Source organism: Macaca fascicularis, chromosome 1 (assembly GCF_037993035.2).
Source record: "Macaca fascicularis isolate 582-1 chromosome 1, T2T-MFA8v1.1".
Taxonomy (NCBI): domain Eukaryota; kingdom Metazoa; phylum Chordata; class Mammalia; order Primates; family Cercopithecidae; genus Macaca; species Macaca fascicularis.
In genome coordinates this window covers 140,368,725-140,385,313 of record NC_088375.1, presented here as the reverse complement: position 1 = coordinate 140,385,313, position 16,589 = coordinate 140,368,725, and the positions used below count along the sequence as shown (strand labels likewise).

Sequence of the window (16,589 nt, the reverse complement as noted above, 5' to 3'; positions counted from 1 at the left end):
TCTCCCTAACTGGAGATGTCATTAAAAGGAAACAGCAGGCCAGATGCGGTGGCTCACGCCTGTAATCCCAGCACTTTGGGAATCCGAGGTGGGCAGATCATCTGAGGTCAGGAGATCAAGACCATCCTGGCTAACACGGTGAAACCCCATCTCTACCAAAAATACAAAAACCATTAGCCGGGCGTGGTGGCAGGCGCCTGTAGTCCCAGCTACTCGGGAGGCTGAGGCAGGAGAATGGTGTGAACCTGGGAGGCAGAGCTTGCAGTGAGTGGAGATCATACCACTGCACTCCAGCCTGGGCGACAGAGCGAGACTCTGTCTCAAAAAAAAAAAAAAAAAAAAAAAAAAAAAAAAAAAAAAAAATTTGAAGAAGAAAACAGCAATGAAGATTCCAGGATGACAAACCCTCAGAGAAAGGCACAGGGCAATGCTGTGTGAGTAGAGTGAGGGGAAAGCTCTGGCTCAATCATGGGGTTGAACCATGCTATTAACCTCTATGGGCACTCAGCTCTGCCTGCTGTGTCTTCCAATCTGAGCCCCTTGTCTGAGAGGTGCCATGACAGAGGAGCCACTTCCATCTGCGGCCATCCTCTGGAGCACCGAATACCCACCACGTCACCTTCACACTGGTCCTAAGTGGTCATCTGACAGCTATGGAGCTTCTAGGTATGTTTGCAGGTGACCTGGGTCCCCATGGCCAGAGAGGACTTTCACCTAGAGTAGCATCCATCATTCCAGACAGAAGGGCTGCAGGTCGAGAGAATTTTCTGAAATATTTTCGGAAGTAGGTTGCCTCATCAATGATTCCCTGTTTATGTTTTTAAAAACCTCAGGGGGCTTTAGTTGGAACTTAGATTCACCAAGTCACTGACAAACCCCCTTCTAAGTGTAGCCATGGTGGTTCCTGTACTCATCTATGCCAGGTGAGAGAGTGGGGACCACAGGTAGAGCCACAGTGAGAGCCCAGGAGACTGAGCAGTGGCTGTTACCTGAGCGATACTTCAGGAGCAGGTCCCAGATCGAGCGTCTTGAGTAAGGGTCCACCCCAGAGGTGGGTTCGTCCAGAATCACCACCTTGGCATCTCCCACAAAGGCAATGGCGACTGACAGCTTTCTCTGCATGCCACCTGGAGGCACAAGAAGGATGGGAGAGTTAAGGGACTGTGGAGGGTGGGGACGAGAAAGGCTCAGGGCCAGTGGCATTGTGGGGGCACCCTAATCCAGCAGCGGTTTGATGCTGCCTCTTAGATGTTCATAGCGTTCAAAGCCCTAATACTGTTGAGGCTTTGTAAATGCAGAAAGGGCAACCATCGCCTCCTTGGATCAGACCCTTTGAAGACTGTTCAAACACATCAACTTCAGGACAAATAAAACCCAGGCTGCTGTGAGACACTGCTCTGCAGGGATAATGCTCTGGGGGCTGCTTTTAGATTTTTTGGGGTAACTTCACAGAGGTGTTCCCACCCTTAGAAGCTCTCCTGCTCCAAGCCTCCCCTGCCTCCTGGGTGCACTGGGAAGTCATGGATTTGCCATCTGTGGCCCTGTCTCCATCCAACTCCCAGCACCTGATAGATCCTGAGCCTCTTCATTCCGCTTGTGGTGGAGACCTGTGTCCTCCAACATGGCCTCCATCTCCAGCTGGGCCTCCTCCCAGGACTTTCCTTTCAGCTGGGCATAGAACAGTATGTGCTCAGCCACGGTGAGGCTAGGAGGACGGGACAACAAGAAAAGCAATGGCTCAGCACTTCCACTTCTAGCAGCCGATCTTACAGAAATAATTGAGGACAAGTATTCTTGATTTAGCAATCAAGATGCTCACTGCAGTGGTGTTTATGATACAAAACAAAAATAGCAGACCCTGCTTAAATAGCTAATAAGAGGATGGCTTACATGGTTCATTCATACAATGGAATAGTCTGTAAATATTAAATATTATTTTATAGAAGAATATGTAATGACATGAAAGATGTTCATGATATCTTATATTTAAAAAAGCAATCCTTTTTTGAAAAAAATGTCAGGTTATAAAATTGTATGCATAGTTTTACTATTCTTTATGATTTTAAAGTATATGTGTTTATCTATCTATACATGTATAGGAGAAAGTTCTAAAAAATTATATACCAATATGTTAACAGTGGTTATCTCTGAGTAGTGAAATTACAGTTGACTTTTATTTTCGATTTTTTGTTTACCTATATTTCCTTCCTCCCTCCTTCCCTTTCCTTCCTCCTTCCCCTTCCCTTTTCTTCCCTTCCCTCCCCTCCCTTCATCCCCTCCCTCTCTCCCTTTCTTTTTTCCTTCACTCCTTCCTTCCTTCTTCCTCCTTCCTTCCTTTCTTACTTCCTTCCTTTTCTTCCTCCCTCCCTCCCTTCCTTCCTCCCTTCCTTTTTTTTCTTTCACAATGACTACGCATAGCTTCTTAGATAAGAAATAAAAGATACCTTATTGGGGGAAAAAAGTAACTGAAAAGCCCCCTGAAAAGTTTGCCTTTCATGCCGTGGCTTACGCAGGAAAAAGGAACAGTGGTCCTCCTGTCTTTGGTCCCTGAAAGGAAGTACTTCAGGGCTGCAGAAGGGGCTAGGGGATCAATCAGCTGCTCTGTCAGAGTGAAGGCAGCCTCACCCTTCTGAGGGGGGAGCCCTCAGCTCTGAGCAGCAGAGCCAGAGTCCCATATTCTGAGGGACAATTCTCACTACAAGTAGGACAAAGGACCTTAAACACAGGGGAAACCAAATAAGAGTCTGTATCTCTGCCTGTGCCCAGGCCCAGCACCCCTGAGCTGGGCTCTAGAAAAGTGTGCTGGGGGCAGAGGTGAGGAGACGGGATGGGGAGGTCTCAGTTCCTGCGTTGCTTACTGGTGGAACAGGATGTTGTGCTGTGGACACATGCCAAGGCTCTGCCGGATTGCATCCAGGCTGGTTTCAATGTCCCTTCCCCCAACGAGCACAGTCCCAGAGGTTGGTGGCAACAGACCCGTCAGGATGGACCTGCGGAACACAGGAGTCAGTGGCAGAAGAGATGGCCTTTAGCAACATGCCTTAGGAGGGCCGCCCCACACCGTGTTCAGTGAGAACTCTCACTGGATTCCTGCCTGAGCTGTCAATCAAACCCAAACTGCTATTAGCTGTGGGGCCCCCTTAGCACCAGCGTGTGCATCCAGGCCCTAATGCAGAGGGCCACCTCGGCCGTCCTTCTCTGCTACTTATTTCCTGGGGCTCCCAGGCCAACGCTGAGGGCCTCTGGGATTCCCAGCCTCAGAATGTTCATGTGCAGTCACAGGTATCCCCAGCTCAGCCATCACGGAGCCTAGTGTTGGAGAGGATCAATAAAAGATGTTTGGTGCATGACTCAAGGCTTTGCCTCTTGGGTGAGCAGTCATGGCTATTGAAAAGCCAGGTGTCATCATCATAAAGCCAGGTAAGGTCTTGATGAAGGCGATAACTAAGCAGTCCTAGGTATTTGTTGATTAACTGATGGAAGCCAGGCATGGGAATTACCACCATCAGTATTAGCTTTGGATCCAAAACATAAAAAGCCCAAGAGCAACGGTGGGCATTTTTTTTTTTTTTTTTTAAATGGGAACTATGACTCCCATGTCCCTAGGTTGTTGTAAGGCTTAAATGAGTTAATACACTTACAACATTAGAACAGAGCCAGCATAAAGTAAAACTCAAAAATATGATTACTGTTAGTATTAAACACTGTTTTAACCCCCAGGGGAAGTTGCATGTCAGCAGCTGATGAAGTAATGTGTTTGCCTTTGCGGAGCCCTGGGGTGCTGGACTTTGCTTCCAGCTCTCTGACCGTATCAGTTAGCACGGAGAGACATCAGATGGATGCAGGACCACCACACCCAGCTCTGTCCCTGAGTTCTGATACCATCTCAGGCTATCTGAACTTGTCCTGATGGAGAAGCTGAAATCTCCGCGGATCAACCACTAGAGGGAAACAGAACCAAATAGAATGGCACCGGCCGCACATTCCATTCACACTGAACCGCCCTAGAGAACATTCCATCACAGGGTGTACACACTGCTGTTCCTTCCTGGGGTTCTCCAAAGGACGTGAAGACTGTGTCACGTGGGTTCACTGCCCCCTGCGAGGTCCATGTCTGCTGCTCCTTGGGAAACCATGGCAGGCCCTGTTCTCCTCTCAGCAGATGGCGCTCGGGTCCCTTGGAGGACAGTGGGACGCCTGCGGAGCTGACAGGTCCACGCAGAGCCCTTCGCCTTCCGTGCCCTGACCTTCTGTTGCCAGGCGGTTACTCCACAGGCCCCTCTAGAGACTGATTTTTTTTTTTTTTTTTTTACTTTCTCCAGAACTACCACTAACCCTTATCAGCTGATGTTGAAGCCTGCCTAATGATTGGCAGGAAAAGGAATTTTCCTTGAAAATAGCAGGACTCTGCCTGGTGTGGTGGCTCATGCCTGTAATCCCAGCACTTTGGGAAGCTGAAGTGGGCAGATCACCTGAGGTCAGGAGTTTGAGACCAGCCTGGCCAACATGGTGAAACCCTGTCTCTACTAAAAAAAAAAAAAAAAAAAAAAAAAAAGATACAAAAATTAGCTGGGTGTGGTGGTATGCACCTGTAGTCCCACCAACTTGGGAGGCTGAGGTGGGAGAATCGCTTGATCCTGGGAGGTGGAGGTTGCAGTGAGCCAAGATCGCACCACTGCACTCACCACTGCACTCCAGCATGGGTAATGGAGTGAGACACTGTCTCAAAAAAAAAAAAAAAAAAAAAAAAAAAAAAAAAAAAAAAAAAAAAAAAGAAAGCAAAGAAAAGAGAAAGGAAATAGGGAAATAGCAGGATTCTATAGCTTCCGTGCACGTGGTGACAGTGGCCATGACTTGATCACCACCATGGACTGTTGGGATGGGGGAAAGACTCAAGGTGTGAGAAACAAGAGGCAACCGCGGTGCCTGGCTTTTGCCCCCACTGAGCCATGACAATTCGGTGGCCTCAGGAAAGTCACTTCAACTCTCTGAATGAATGTCCACTTCCCCGGCACACAAAAGGGGCAATAAACTTATTCTACCTCCCCCTCAAGAGAATACATATGAGTGAGCTTTGAATACTGCAGCAAGCTTTTACACATTCTTGGGGCCACAAATATTTGTCACTAAACTTTGTGGGAAAGAGGAGACAGCCGCTGACAGGGAAAGACTAAGCCAGGAAATGACAGGCTAGCACGGCAGCCAGCTTCTCTGCTGGAAGACTCACAAGGTGGTGGTTTTCCCTGCTCCATTGTGGCCGAGGAATGCGGTGATCTGGTTCTCGTAGAAGGTGATGTTCAGACGGTCCACAGCTGGCCGGCCATAGGGCTCAAAAATCTTCACCAGATTCTTCACACATACCCCAGGAACCCACCCTGGATGCTCACGTTCAAAGAAGGAGTCTTGGAGGAAAATAATGAACATGATGTAAACATAATGCCTAATTACACGGCCCCAGGGCTTTTTCTCCAGACCTTGTCTTCTGCCTGTAACATCACCTGCCCCTGTAGACTGCAGAATAATAATAGTAATAATAGCATCAAACATTTATATAGCACCTCCTATATGCTAGGCACTGCTTCAACTGCTTTACACAAATTACCTCAATGTACTTTCATAACAGTCCTAAGGTGTAAACATTTATTAGGCACATTTCCATAGCCGAGGAAACCTCAGACACAGAGACATCAACTCTCCTATTAAGGACACATAGGCATGAGTGGCAGAGTCGGGATTTGAACCCAGAGCCCACGCTCATCAGAGTGCACTCACTGTCTATAGGGAGAGTTGGCCCCAAGCTCAACCTTGGTCCTAGGCCCTCATTGCCAACAGTCCATGGGGCATTTCCTCATGAATTTCTGGAAGCGGCTTAGGCTCTTCATCTTCCCAAAACAACATCTGCTTTCAGACTCTCTCATGACCTTTTCTGGACCGCCATTCTCCTAGTCACCTTGGCTTGAATCTTTGAGTTGACTTTGACTAAGGCTTCTTGCTCCTCAGAACTCCCAGAGTTTTCCAATTAGGTGGGTAGGGCAGTCCACGCTTCCCCATCACCATCCCTCAAATCCCACTCCCCTCCTTCCTCCTCCCATGCGCCCTCCACTGCAGACGCTCACCTAGTGCTCTCACTTCTCCCTCACCTCCCGTCTCTCACTGCTTCATTTCACCCTATATGGCACAGCTTAATTTGTCATCTTAATACTGTAGCTCTAAGCATTTGTTTCCCTAGGGGGAGAAATTCCACTGTTTCTTCTGTCTGTGCCACCTGGCCTTGCCTGCAACTGAGGTGGAATCAGTCCCCAGCCTCCTGATTTCAGCCTCGACTTTCCACTGTGGGAGGAGGATCTGCCCAGAGGCATGGTGTACTACAGTGGGCAGTGGTGGGCTGGAGGGATAAAAGCCAGACCCTCTCCTGCCCTGTCAGGCAGAGCCCGGGGGCTGTGCTGCCTGTCTAAACCCAGAGCATTTTGGCCACAGAGAAATGCATATGCTTAGGGAATGAAAAGCCTTGGGAAAAATACAGAACTAGTTTAAGAGAGAAGATGAGGGCAGCAAAAGCCAGGAAAAACACAACTTGTAAACCTGGGTCATCAGTTTAGGGATTATTAGGTAACTTCCACTGTCAGGAAAGGCTTCTGATGGTTTCAATGAATGGCCTTCTAGATTTGTAAGCCGTAAGTGAAGTGTAGTCAGCTCCCCTGGAGTCTCTTTCCCCCTGGACACAGAAGCATTTATTTTTGTCTTTCCTTATAGCTCATATCCGCTTTAAGTCCCAGTGACCAAAGTTATTGTTCTTGCTAAATCCTCGGAAGTCAGCACATTTGTGCAACCCACTTGGGATTTGCCTAACAAGGGCACAGGCACACTACATAGTTGGTATTTGCTTTCTCCAGGAAATATGCGCTAATGTCTGGGCTGAACCATTCATTCCACACACATGCAGATGGACCTCTGAGAAGCGATCTGGTTTAACACTTGTTAACAGAGAGAGTCAGTTTCCTGGGCTTCTTTCCACCCTTGCCATGAGATGTTTTGCTCTGGCCCTCTGCAGTGCTTAGAGCCTTTTCCTCGCCTCTGCTGTGCATTCTTTATTGGGGTTTTACCGTGTATTCCTTCTGGGTGTTCCGGATCCTCCGTTTCCTCTGTTAGGGGCTCGGTCTTTTCCAGGGCTCTTTCTTCTCTGGTTGAACACCCTGCACCAATCAGAAGCCACTGTTACTCTACCTCCGGGAGCTGAGAACCAGCAAAGGCAGGAAAGGAGGGGAGAGGTACGGGGAGCAAATGAGTTTCCTAGCCAGCCTCTGACCTGCTTTAGGGCTGTGAGGTACTCAAGCATGATCGCACAATCTTTGCCAGTCCCAGAGGAAGATTTGTAACAGGAGCTTCAGACTTGGAGAGTTTCACCTCCTCCTCTCAAGGTGCCAGGAGGAGCCCACAGTTTCAGAAATTGTGATTTTTAAAAAATTAAGAAAACCAGTTTTGAATTTGAAATGAGTTAATTTTCTTTAGCCCATCACTGGTCCATTTTACTCCAATCCAAAACATGTGAAAGTCATGGCGAACCTTGAGTAAAAGTCTATTCAGGGGCCAGATGTGGTGGCTCACCCCTGTAATCCCAGCACTTTGGGAGGCCAAGGCCGGCAGATCACAAGGTCAGGAGTTTGAGACCAGTCTGACCAACATGGTGAAATCCCGTATCTACTAAAAATAAAAAAATTAGCCGGGTGTGGTGGTGCTCACCTGTGATCCCAGCTACTCAGGAGGCTGAGGCAGGAGAATCACTTGAACCCGGGAGGCGGAGGTTGCAGTGAGCCAAGATAGCGCCACTGCACTCCAGCCTGGGCAACAGAGTGAGACTCTGTCTCAAAAAACAAAAACATAAACAAAGTCTATTCAAAGTGCTATGACGGCCAGCCAGCTTAAACTACAGCTTGAGAAATGGTTTACCTGAGAAATTCACCTAGATGGGCATTTAAGTATCTTGGAATTAACACCAGGTGATGGTATTAATACAAGCCTGGACAAATTGTGAAGTGTGGTATAAACACACACATTGCACACACACACACAGACACACACACACACAGACACTTTTTGGCAAACTTGGCATTTGGTTTAAAAAGACATCAGGACATCCTGGAAGGGGAAGAGAAGCAGAAGGACCAGTCGGTCTGCCAGACAGGAAGGCAGGGACGGGAGGAAACCACTGTCACCAAGCATCCAAGGGCTCTCGGCCTCAAGTGCACACACAAGAGCAGGGCGAGATTTCTCAATGCAACAGCCACCCAGGGCCCCTCTGTCCCCTGCCCTCTGAAAACGTGCAGGAAGTGTGCTGGAGCGGCAGGTAGTGGGCCCGGTGGTCAGGGACCTGCCGCCTCTAGTACTCTTCTTCTACTTCTGCTTCCTGAAGGACTTTTTTTTTTTTTTTTTTTTTGAGGCGGAGTCTGGCTCTCTTGCCTGAAGGACTTTTGAATCTATGCCCCATGGTTCCCTTGATCACTTTACTAGCTATCAAACTGCACAAATAGGTAATGAAATAGCAAGAGGAAACATCCTCTTAAAGAGTTTAATCACTGGAATGAGTTTCCTGCCAGGCAATATATGTGCAAGTTCCAGATTTTGTCCCAAGTGACCAATGGGGGAAGATACTGGCTGTCTCCTGGACTCCATTTTTTATTTTTTAATCTGTGAAAGGAGGGAGGTTGGGTAGAGACCCTCAGCTCTTTTCTGGTTTTGGAGAGTTTTCGAAATCCATTTCAGTCCAGCCTATGAGACAGGTGAAAAATATTTGCCTCCCGTTGGCAAACATATTTGTGATTCACTTTTGAAGGAGCATATTTTTCTTATGACTTCTTTTTTTCTTAAGAGGCAGAGTATCTGTTGGGATTGTAGAGAAAAAAAAAAAATGCCCACAAGCCCTGATATTCATTGACATTAAAAACATTCTAGGAATACACCCCTGTGTTGAAATTTTTCATTTATTATATGATAATTTTATTATAGTAAACAATTAACAAGTTTACAGGTAGACAAGATGAATAAGCCAATACAATGAAAAAATCCTGAGCTGTTGAAGTGCTGTTGGTTTGACCCTGTGAAAACAAAAGCAAAAAAACAAAAGAAAAAAAAAAAAAAAAAAAAACCTGGCCAAGCCTTTTAAAGGCCCTAGACTACTCCCCTAGAGAAAACAAACATCAATCTCAGTGCTTACAGGATAAGTCCTGGCCCAGGCCCAATAATACAAAGTAAAGAACAGGTAGGTGAGCAACAAACAGATGGGAGAGTACTTCCTTCACTTGCAGAGCCTCCCAGCTCTAGGGGAGCCCCCCGCTCACACTCTGGAATTTCTTTGCTTTCTCAAACCTCACAAAAGAGTCTGTTTTTCCCTGCTTCTAGAACTTTCTCTAGTTAGGCCTCCTGTTTGGTTCAGTAGTAAAGGTGCCTTTTACCTAAGATGTGTTGTGGGCAAATGCCCTTTCAGCCTTCTTCCCCACCCCTAAGAAAGATCAACACCGGGAGAATCTGAGGCATTACGGTGAAGATCAACAGCTCTGCCTCAGCCCCAGGAGGCGTCTGCATCTTGGGAGAATAAACTTACTTATATTTGGAAAAGGCAGAGAAGAATGAAAAGGCACGAGGAAGGCAGTGGGACACGAATGCAAAGGTTCCTTCATGATTCCCTGGATTTCTGCTTTATACTGAAAAGCTGCAAAAGTTCTTTGAACCCTGAAGTGGCTTGGCCTTTTTTAAATAGGGCAATTTAGTCTACTGGACAAAGTGTCCAGGACACAGGGCTTTATCCATGATCAGCCATTCATGATCACACAGGGCCCAGCGACTCGTGAAAGGTGGGCTCCCAGACGCTGCAATGCCTATCAAGGGGCAGAGTCCCAGAAGGCAGCTGACTCATCAGGAATCACACCGTTTACATAGAGGGCCACCTCTGTGACCCATGTGCATCCTGCACAGAGCCCAAGGAGCTGATTTCAAACATTCAGATTTGTGTTTTAAAGGACTCACCTTCACCGCCAAGCCAATACGACTCTTGCAGAAGAAAGTACCAAGGAAGCGGGGTTCCATAGTCTCCTAAAAATAAAAACAAATAAACAGAGAAGGTCGAAGGAGTCTCCCTATCCTACCTTACCGCAGTTCTATAAGATCCAGAGTTTATCTACCTCAAATTGTAACTACAGATATTTGTAGTTATCATTACACGGCTATTCTCAGGCTCCTAGAAAGACTTCTCCTTCCAACATATTTTTATCCACACGGTCATGTTTTTGGGGTGTTATAAGCAACAGCAAGACCAATAATCTTGGTTGACATTAGTTTTCCAAAAAAATGTTTCATGAGATTATTAAATCAAGTCCTTTTCCAGGAGTCAGATAATAATAATGGTGATCATCACTAACATGTACTGGATATTCTTTCTGTGGCAGGCATTGCTGTGAGTGCTTTCCATGTGTTAAATAATTTAAACCCCAAAACAATCCCAGGAGGTAGGTAGTAATATTATTCTTGTGAGAAAGGAAACTGAGGCACACGGAGCTTGAGCCATCAACCCCTGGTCACAGATAGTTGCCCCTGGTCACAGAGAGTTAAACAGAAATGTAGGAATTCCAACACAGGTAATCTAGTTCTAATGTCACTGTTTTTAACTCTACACCCCCACCCCTCATTCTGCTGGATCCACCAGGGTTCCAAGAAAAAGACCCCCAAATTTCTAGTCCAGTTCTCTTTGAAAGTTCTGCTCCCTACAAAATGTTGATTTTGTAGAATCATGGTCTCAGCTTTTTTTAAGAGTTGCCATATGTTTCATGGCCTTTGCTGCCATTGAACTGTCTATTCCTCGGGGCAGGTCTGGATCTTTATCTCCACTGCTCTATTCCCGGAACTTGGCCCTGCTGAGCCTCACACACATGTGCTGCTCAGTAAATAGCTGGTGAATAAATGAAAGCTTTAGCTTGGCTAAAATAAAACTTTTGAATTATGCACAAATTTCAATTTTAATCAACTAATTTTCATCTATTATATTTCTTTCCAACAGTCTAGTAGGATAGAAAAAACAGACTAAGTTCAAGTGTCTTGTTCAAAGTCACCGTCATGGGTTGAATTTGGTCTCCCTCCAAAAAGATATGTTGGGGTCTGTGACATAATACAAAATATACTTGGTCTTTGTTCCCAGGTCCTGTGCAGGGCACAGATCTCCTAAAACCCTTGGAATTTCCTGGCAGAAAGGAGTGTCTTTTTTTATTCATAATGAGCCCCTTCCTCTACCACATCTGAGTTTATGCTAATGATGTGACTCAGGGTAGAGCCCCAAGATAGCTGCAGTTTCTTGGGACTGGTCGCCAGAAAGACCACCCATGTGAAGAATGGAACTTTCAGTCCCAACCCTCGACCTCCAGACATGTGAAGAATGGAACTTTCAGTCCCAACCCCCAACCTCCAGTAGGGGAGTAGGGAGCTGGAGACAGGGTTATGAAAACTCTTGAACAACAAGATTTGGAGGACTTCTGGGTTGCTGAACACTTTGAGGTGCTGGGAGGGTGGTGTGTCTAGAGAAAGCATAGAAGCTCTGCCCCCAATCCCATACCATGCTTCTCTTCCATGTGGCGGTTCCTGAGCTATATCCTTCATTTTAAAGCTGTGATTGTAAGTACAGGACTTTGGCAAAAGTGTGGGTAGCCTGGGCACCACATTTCCAGCTGGCATCTGAAGAGGGGCAGTCTTATGGGACTGAACCCGTGGGGTCTGTGTGAATTCTGGATAGTGTCAGAATTCAATTGAATTCTTGGACAACCCATTAATATAGGAGAATTGGTTGGTGCCAAAACAACAACAACAACAACAACAAAAACCAAAACACACATTTGGTGTCAGAAGTGGTGTCAAGAAAAAAGACACCAGAGCGCTAACCCCAGGTACCTCATAATGTGGCCTTGTTTAGGAACAGGGTCATTGCAGACGTGATTAGTTGAGATGAGGTCACATGGGAGCAAGATAGGCCCCTAATCCAGTCCAGCTGATGTCCTTATAAGATGGCCATGTAAGACAGGGAGAATGCCATGTGCAAATGAAGGATCAGAAGGGTGCATCTACAAGTCAAGGAGTGGCCAAGCACCTATAGGTTTCAGAGGGAGCATGGCCCTGCTAACACCTTGATTTTGGACTTCTAGCCTTCAGAGCTGTGAGATATAAATGGCTGTTGTCTAAGCCGTCCAATTAGTGGTATTTTGTTATGGCAGCTCTAGTAAACGAATGCACCCATACCACTAGGATGCAAACCCAGGCCTCCTGACCCAGTCTAGAGGCCTTCCTCCTATTGAGGGTGGCTGCCTACCTATTTCTGCCAACAAAGGCTACCCTGAGATGATCTGAGAGCTGTGGGTTTGTCCCTCCTCATGGACTGGACCAGCCTCACCGTCCCTTGCCTGCTCTTGGCTACAGCATCAAGAGCCAGGCATGGCTGCTATAGCACAAGAAGGCTGTCGGCTGATTTGGAGACCACTCAGATGAAGGTGAGGCAGCTCTAGTGAGCAGAAAATGCTAATTTGAAGGAAAATTTGATTTTCTACCAAGTAAATACACGACTGTGCAAACAGCCAATTTACAAAAGATGATTTTCCATGCTACAGATTAATTAGATATTTATTCAGTGCCACCAAAAGTCAGGCACTATTCTGGGCACTGGGACTGTCACAGTTAACAAAATAGACCACGTGCCTGCCCTCTGGGCTCATTTCTACTAAGGGCAGAGAGTCAGTAAATACATGCATAATAAGATACATCATCGTAACAGATGGTGAAGAATGTTCCTCAAAATAAAGTAGGGTAAGGGGATGGGAACCCTGAAGGAATGTTGTTTATAGAGCCATAGATATGTAGATCTCTTCAGTCTGGAAAGATCCCTGTGATAATGTGACATTTGAACAAAGACCTTAACAAAGTAAGGAAGCAAGCCTGCAGATCCGAGGGACGGGTTGGGGGCTCGGGGGAGAGAAACGTGCTTCTGGCATGAGAACAGCAGGTGGAAAGGCCCTGAAGAGGAAATGCACTTGGTGTATTAAACAGTCAGTAAGGAGGCCGACGTGGCTGGAGCAGAGGAACATGGAGGAGAAGGGAAAATCATGAGATGAGGAAGAAAGTTGGAGGCTAGATAATGAAGCATCTTGGAGGCCAGGGTTGAGACACCAGGTTTTACTCTGAACAAGAGGAAAAGCCAGTGGAGGCATTTGACAGAGAGGGCTGACACCATATGACCTTGATTCTGAAAGGATCTCCCTGAATACAGTGTGGAAAATGGACTGATGTGAGGTGGTAGTGGAAGGAAGAGGCTGGGATTGGGAAGGTTGGGTGGTGACAGGAGATCAGATTCTGGATTTGTTTCTCAAGTAAAGCCAGTAGGATTGGCTGGTGGATTTTTTACTTCTAGATTTAAACTTCAAATGCTGGTTCTGACAAAGAGCTTGGAAGCAATGAAATTTAAACTAGATGAATGGAGAGAGCTGGGGATCTGAAGAACTCAATTACCTTTACCCTATAGAGGGGGATGCTTACCTGGAAACACCTGGTCAAGGTACCAAGCGAGTAAGCCGTAGACAGCAGCATCAAGGAGCATCATCTGCATGGACATCAGGAAGCTGAATTCGTCCCCTTCCGTGGGACTGTTCCCGATGTTGCTCCACTGCAGCCCCAGGCCTTGCTCTTCAAAGCGAACCAGGTACTCAGTGCCAAATCCAAATGCCACTGGAGACAGCAGGCTCTGCAGTGAGGCAGAGAGGGCACAGAAAATGAGCAGTGCCTTTTATCCAATGCAACAGCACCCAGATGCCCTCAAGGTAGAGGGGAGGGCCAAAAGAGGGTCCCCATTGCCTCCCAGTGTAAGGTCACCTCAGGAGGGGTGAAGGCAGTCTTTCTCTAGACAGCTAGGGGGAGTTCAGAGTGTCTGTCTGCAAACAAGAGAGTCTCTAGCTATACAGTCACAAAAAACATGAAACAATTCTCAGCCCAGCCCTAACCCACAGTTGCGAGACCTATAGCTTCCTAGTGATCTATGTACCCAAGAAGGTGGCCTCAAAGTTCCATCTGCCTACTCAAGGATTACCAAAATAGCCCAGCTCTGCCCACAGATGAGTCATAAAGATTTCTTGCCACTAATCCATTGTGATCATTTTAGAAAATTGGGTGCTATAAATGGCAGCGATTGATTTCTTATTTAACCTAAGAAATGAAAGGCAGATGCCCTGACACCTCTGGAGCCTAATAAGTGTGAGTCGTGAGAACAAGTCAGACTTTCTGTCTTTTCCCAGCGAGGGCAGGTGGTCATCCCTTCTTGACTCTACAGCACAGAGACAGGGAGACTCCGGAGGACGAGGGGAACTGCACCCTCCAGGGCCAGAGGCTGATTAGAGGGTGGAAATGGCCCATTTGAAAACAATTAGAGAAAAGACAGTGCTCTTTGTCTGGGTCTGGGAATTGTGAACTAGGAAGTTTCTCAGGCCATCAGAAGTCAGTTTCTGGAGTCCTCTCCTGGCCGGCAAGCCTGACTCTGTGGACAGTCTCATTTCTGCACTTCTTTCTGCAAGCACTCGTAGAGCATGTTAAAGATACTTGTGGAAATACTCCAAGTTTGTTCTGAAGCAAAACAAAAACTTTTAATTAATGGAAACATCTCTTTAGACAGAGAGTAAAGTGGCGAGCTCCTTCCCTTCTGATTCTTCTCAAAGAGTGGGAAAGGAAAACCAGTGAAATGCGCTGCTAGCTCTCTCTTGTGAGTAAACCAAGGGACCCATGAGTTGAACTGGTTTTTTAATGACTTTCCAGGGCAGATGAATCAAGCAGGTGTGGTGAGCTCACTGTTGCATCGCTCAGGGTGAGGACTGCTCCCACTTTTGCCCCTGTACCTTTTAGCCTCACATGAACCTTTTAACCTTAGGTCAAAGGCAAAGTGGACGCCCTTAAAGGGCAGGCTGGGTCTTCAGGACTGCTACAGACCCTTCCAAGGAAACGTGTCATAGGACAGGGGCCAGCCCAAGGGCCTCACCACAGCCTTCTTCAGCTCAGCGGTCATGCGGTCCTGCCAGGCGAAGCACAGGATGTGTGGCAGGTAGAGGGTGAAATAGATGACGCCACTACAGGCTGCTGCCACACTGGCCTTGGAGAAGAAGGTGCTGAGCAGGAAGCATAGCATGATGGTGGCAGTGGAGAAAGCCAACAAGAACAGGAAGAGGATGAATGGGTCGCTGTAATGTAGGATTCTTCCATGCTGAAACCAAGAGGCCACGCGTCAGTAATGCCTGCCCTTGTCCGGATGCCTTCTCACTCTGCCCTAAAGCGCTCTCTCCCACGAGCCTGTTGTTACTGTCTAAATTTCTACAATGCACACTCCATGCGCTGAGTTCCTTTAATCCTAGGAATGCCATTTTCCCTGGGAAGAGTAACACATTAGACTCCTATCAGTCATCAGTAATGTTAAAAAAAATTAATTGGGAGACCATTAGGCTGAAACGGCCCCAGCATTCTGTGTTCCTACATCAGCAAACCAAAACCCAACTCAGAGAAAGTTAACTAGTCACAAACTGCCCACTACTTCTAATCAGGCACTTTCCATGTGAACCAATCAAATACTTGCTTTGTTTTTCTTTGTCTTGCTTCCCTACCCCTCAGAGGTGCCCTGAACCACTTGTGATCTGGAGCCTCCTGTGAATCACTGTTTGCTGGAATCAACTCTTTAACATTTTAATGTGCCTCAGTTTCTCTTTTAATAGTATTTATTAAGTGTTAAGTAAACAAATCCTCGGTGAGAAGAGTGGTAATGTGGAGAAATATGGCTGGGACAAGGGAGGAAGACCTAGGTAGGGCGTCTTGGAGCATCTCCAGGGCCCTGGATAAACCAGGTATATGGGAAACAAAAGAGGGAGATGGGAGGGGACTCCAGAGGAGCTTCGACGTTTTGCCTGGGGCCTGGCCTGCCCGATACCATCATCTGTACTTGATTTTCTGAGATTTGCTACCCACACAGGTGAAAACATCAGTAATTAATCCAAATCACTTGGAAGTGGATTGATCCTTCCCATCCATGAATATCACACAAATACATTTCCTAGCACCTGCTGGCAGTATTCAGTAACTTTCACATTAACCAATTAATCAACCACTTTGGCTATGTAGAAAATAGGACCAAACTAGCAACTTTCACTAGGGGAACTGCTATCCAATTGCACTATAGGATAAACTGAGATTGTCAAATGTATTAGACCTTCTTGGTTATCCTTTGCTGGAGGCATCCTATGAGGCAGTTTACTCTCTGAACACACAAGTGAGTACATAGAACTCATCCTGTGCTCTTCCCAGGAACATAAAGGAACAAATAGGTCCACGTCCTAAATGAGTTCTGATCAACTGGCAATAGTTCGCTGGAGTTTTGGGTTCCTCTCATAGAAAGGAGAGACCGATGGCAGTATCTGTGACGGGCATGCCAGAGCTGAGTGGAAAGAACGTGCGTTTTGTCTGCTGCGCCTGCCATTTCTCCTTTCTGCTCTCCTGCCTGTGGGTACTGACAGAACAGACTGAAAACAGACAAAATA

At 46.7% G+C, this 16,589-nt stretch overlaps 1 protein-coding gene across 2 annotated transcripts in view; it reads right to left on the bottom strand.

Annotated features, from left to right (window-relative positions):
* ABCA4 (ATP binding cassette subfamily A member 4) overlaps nucleotides 1–16,589 on the bottom strand; it is a 128,961-nt gene that overhangs the window by 49,907 nt on the left and 62,465 nt on the right. For both annotated transcript variants that reach the window (XM_045382934.2, NM_001319343.1), the window contains 8 exon segments: nucleotides 15,047–15,268; nucleotides 13,561–13,765; nucleotides 10,021–10,086; nucleotides 7,104–7,193; nucleotides 5,228–5,402; nucleotides 2,859–2,990; nucleotides 1,566–1,705; nucleotides 990–1,127 (listed from right to left, as the gene is read on the bottom strand). In XM_045382934.2, coding sequence (XP_045238869.2) covers nucleotides 990–1,127; nucleotides 1,566–1,705; nucleotides 2,859–2,990; nucleotides 5,228–5,402; nucleotides 7,104–7,193; nucleotides 10,021–10,086; nucleotides 13,561–13,765; nucleotides 15,047–15,268 — 1,168 coding nt within the window.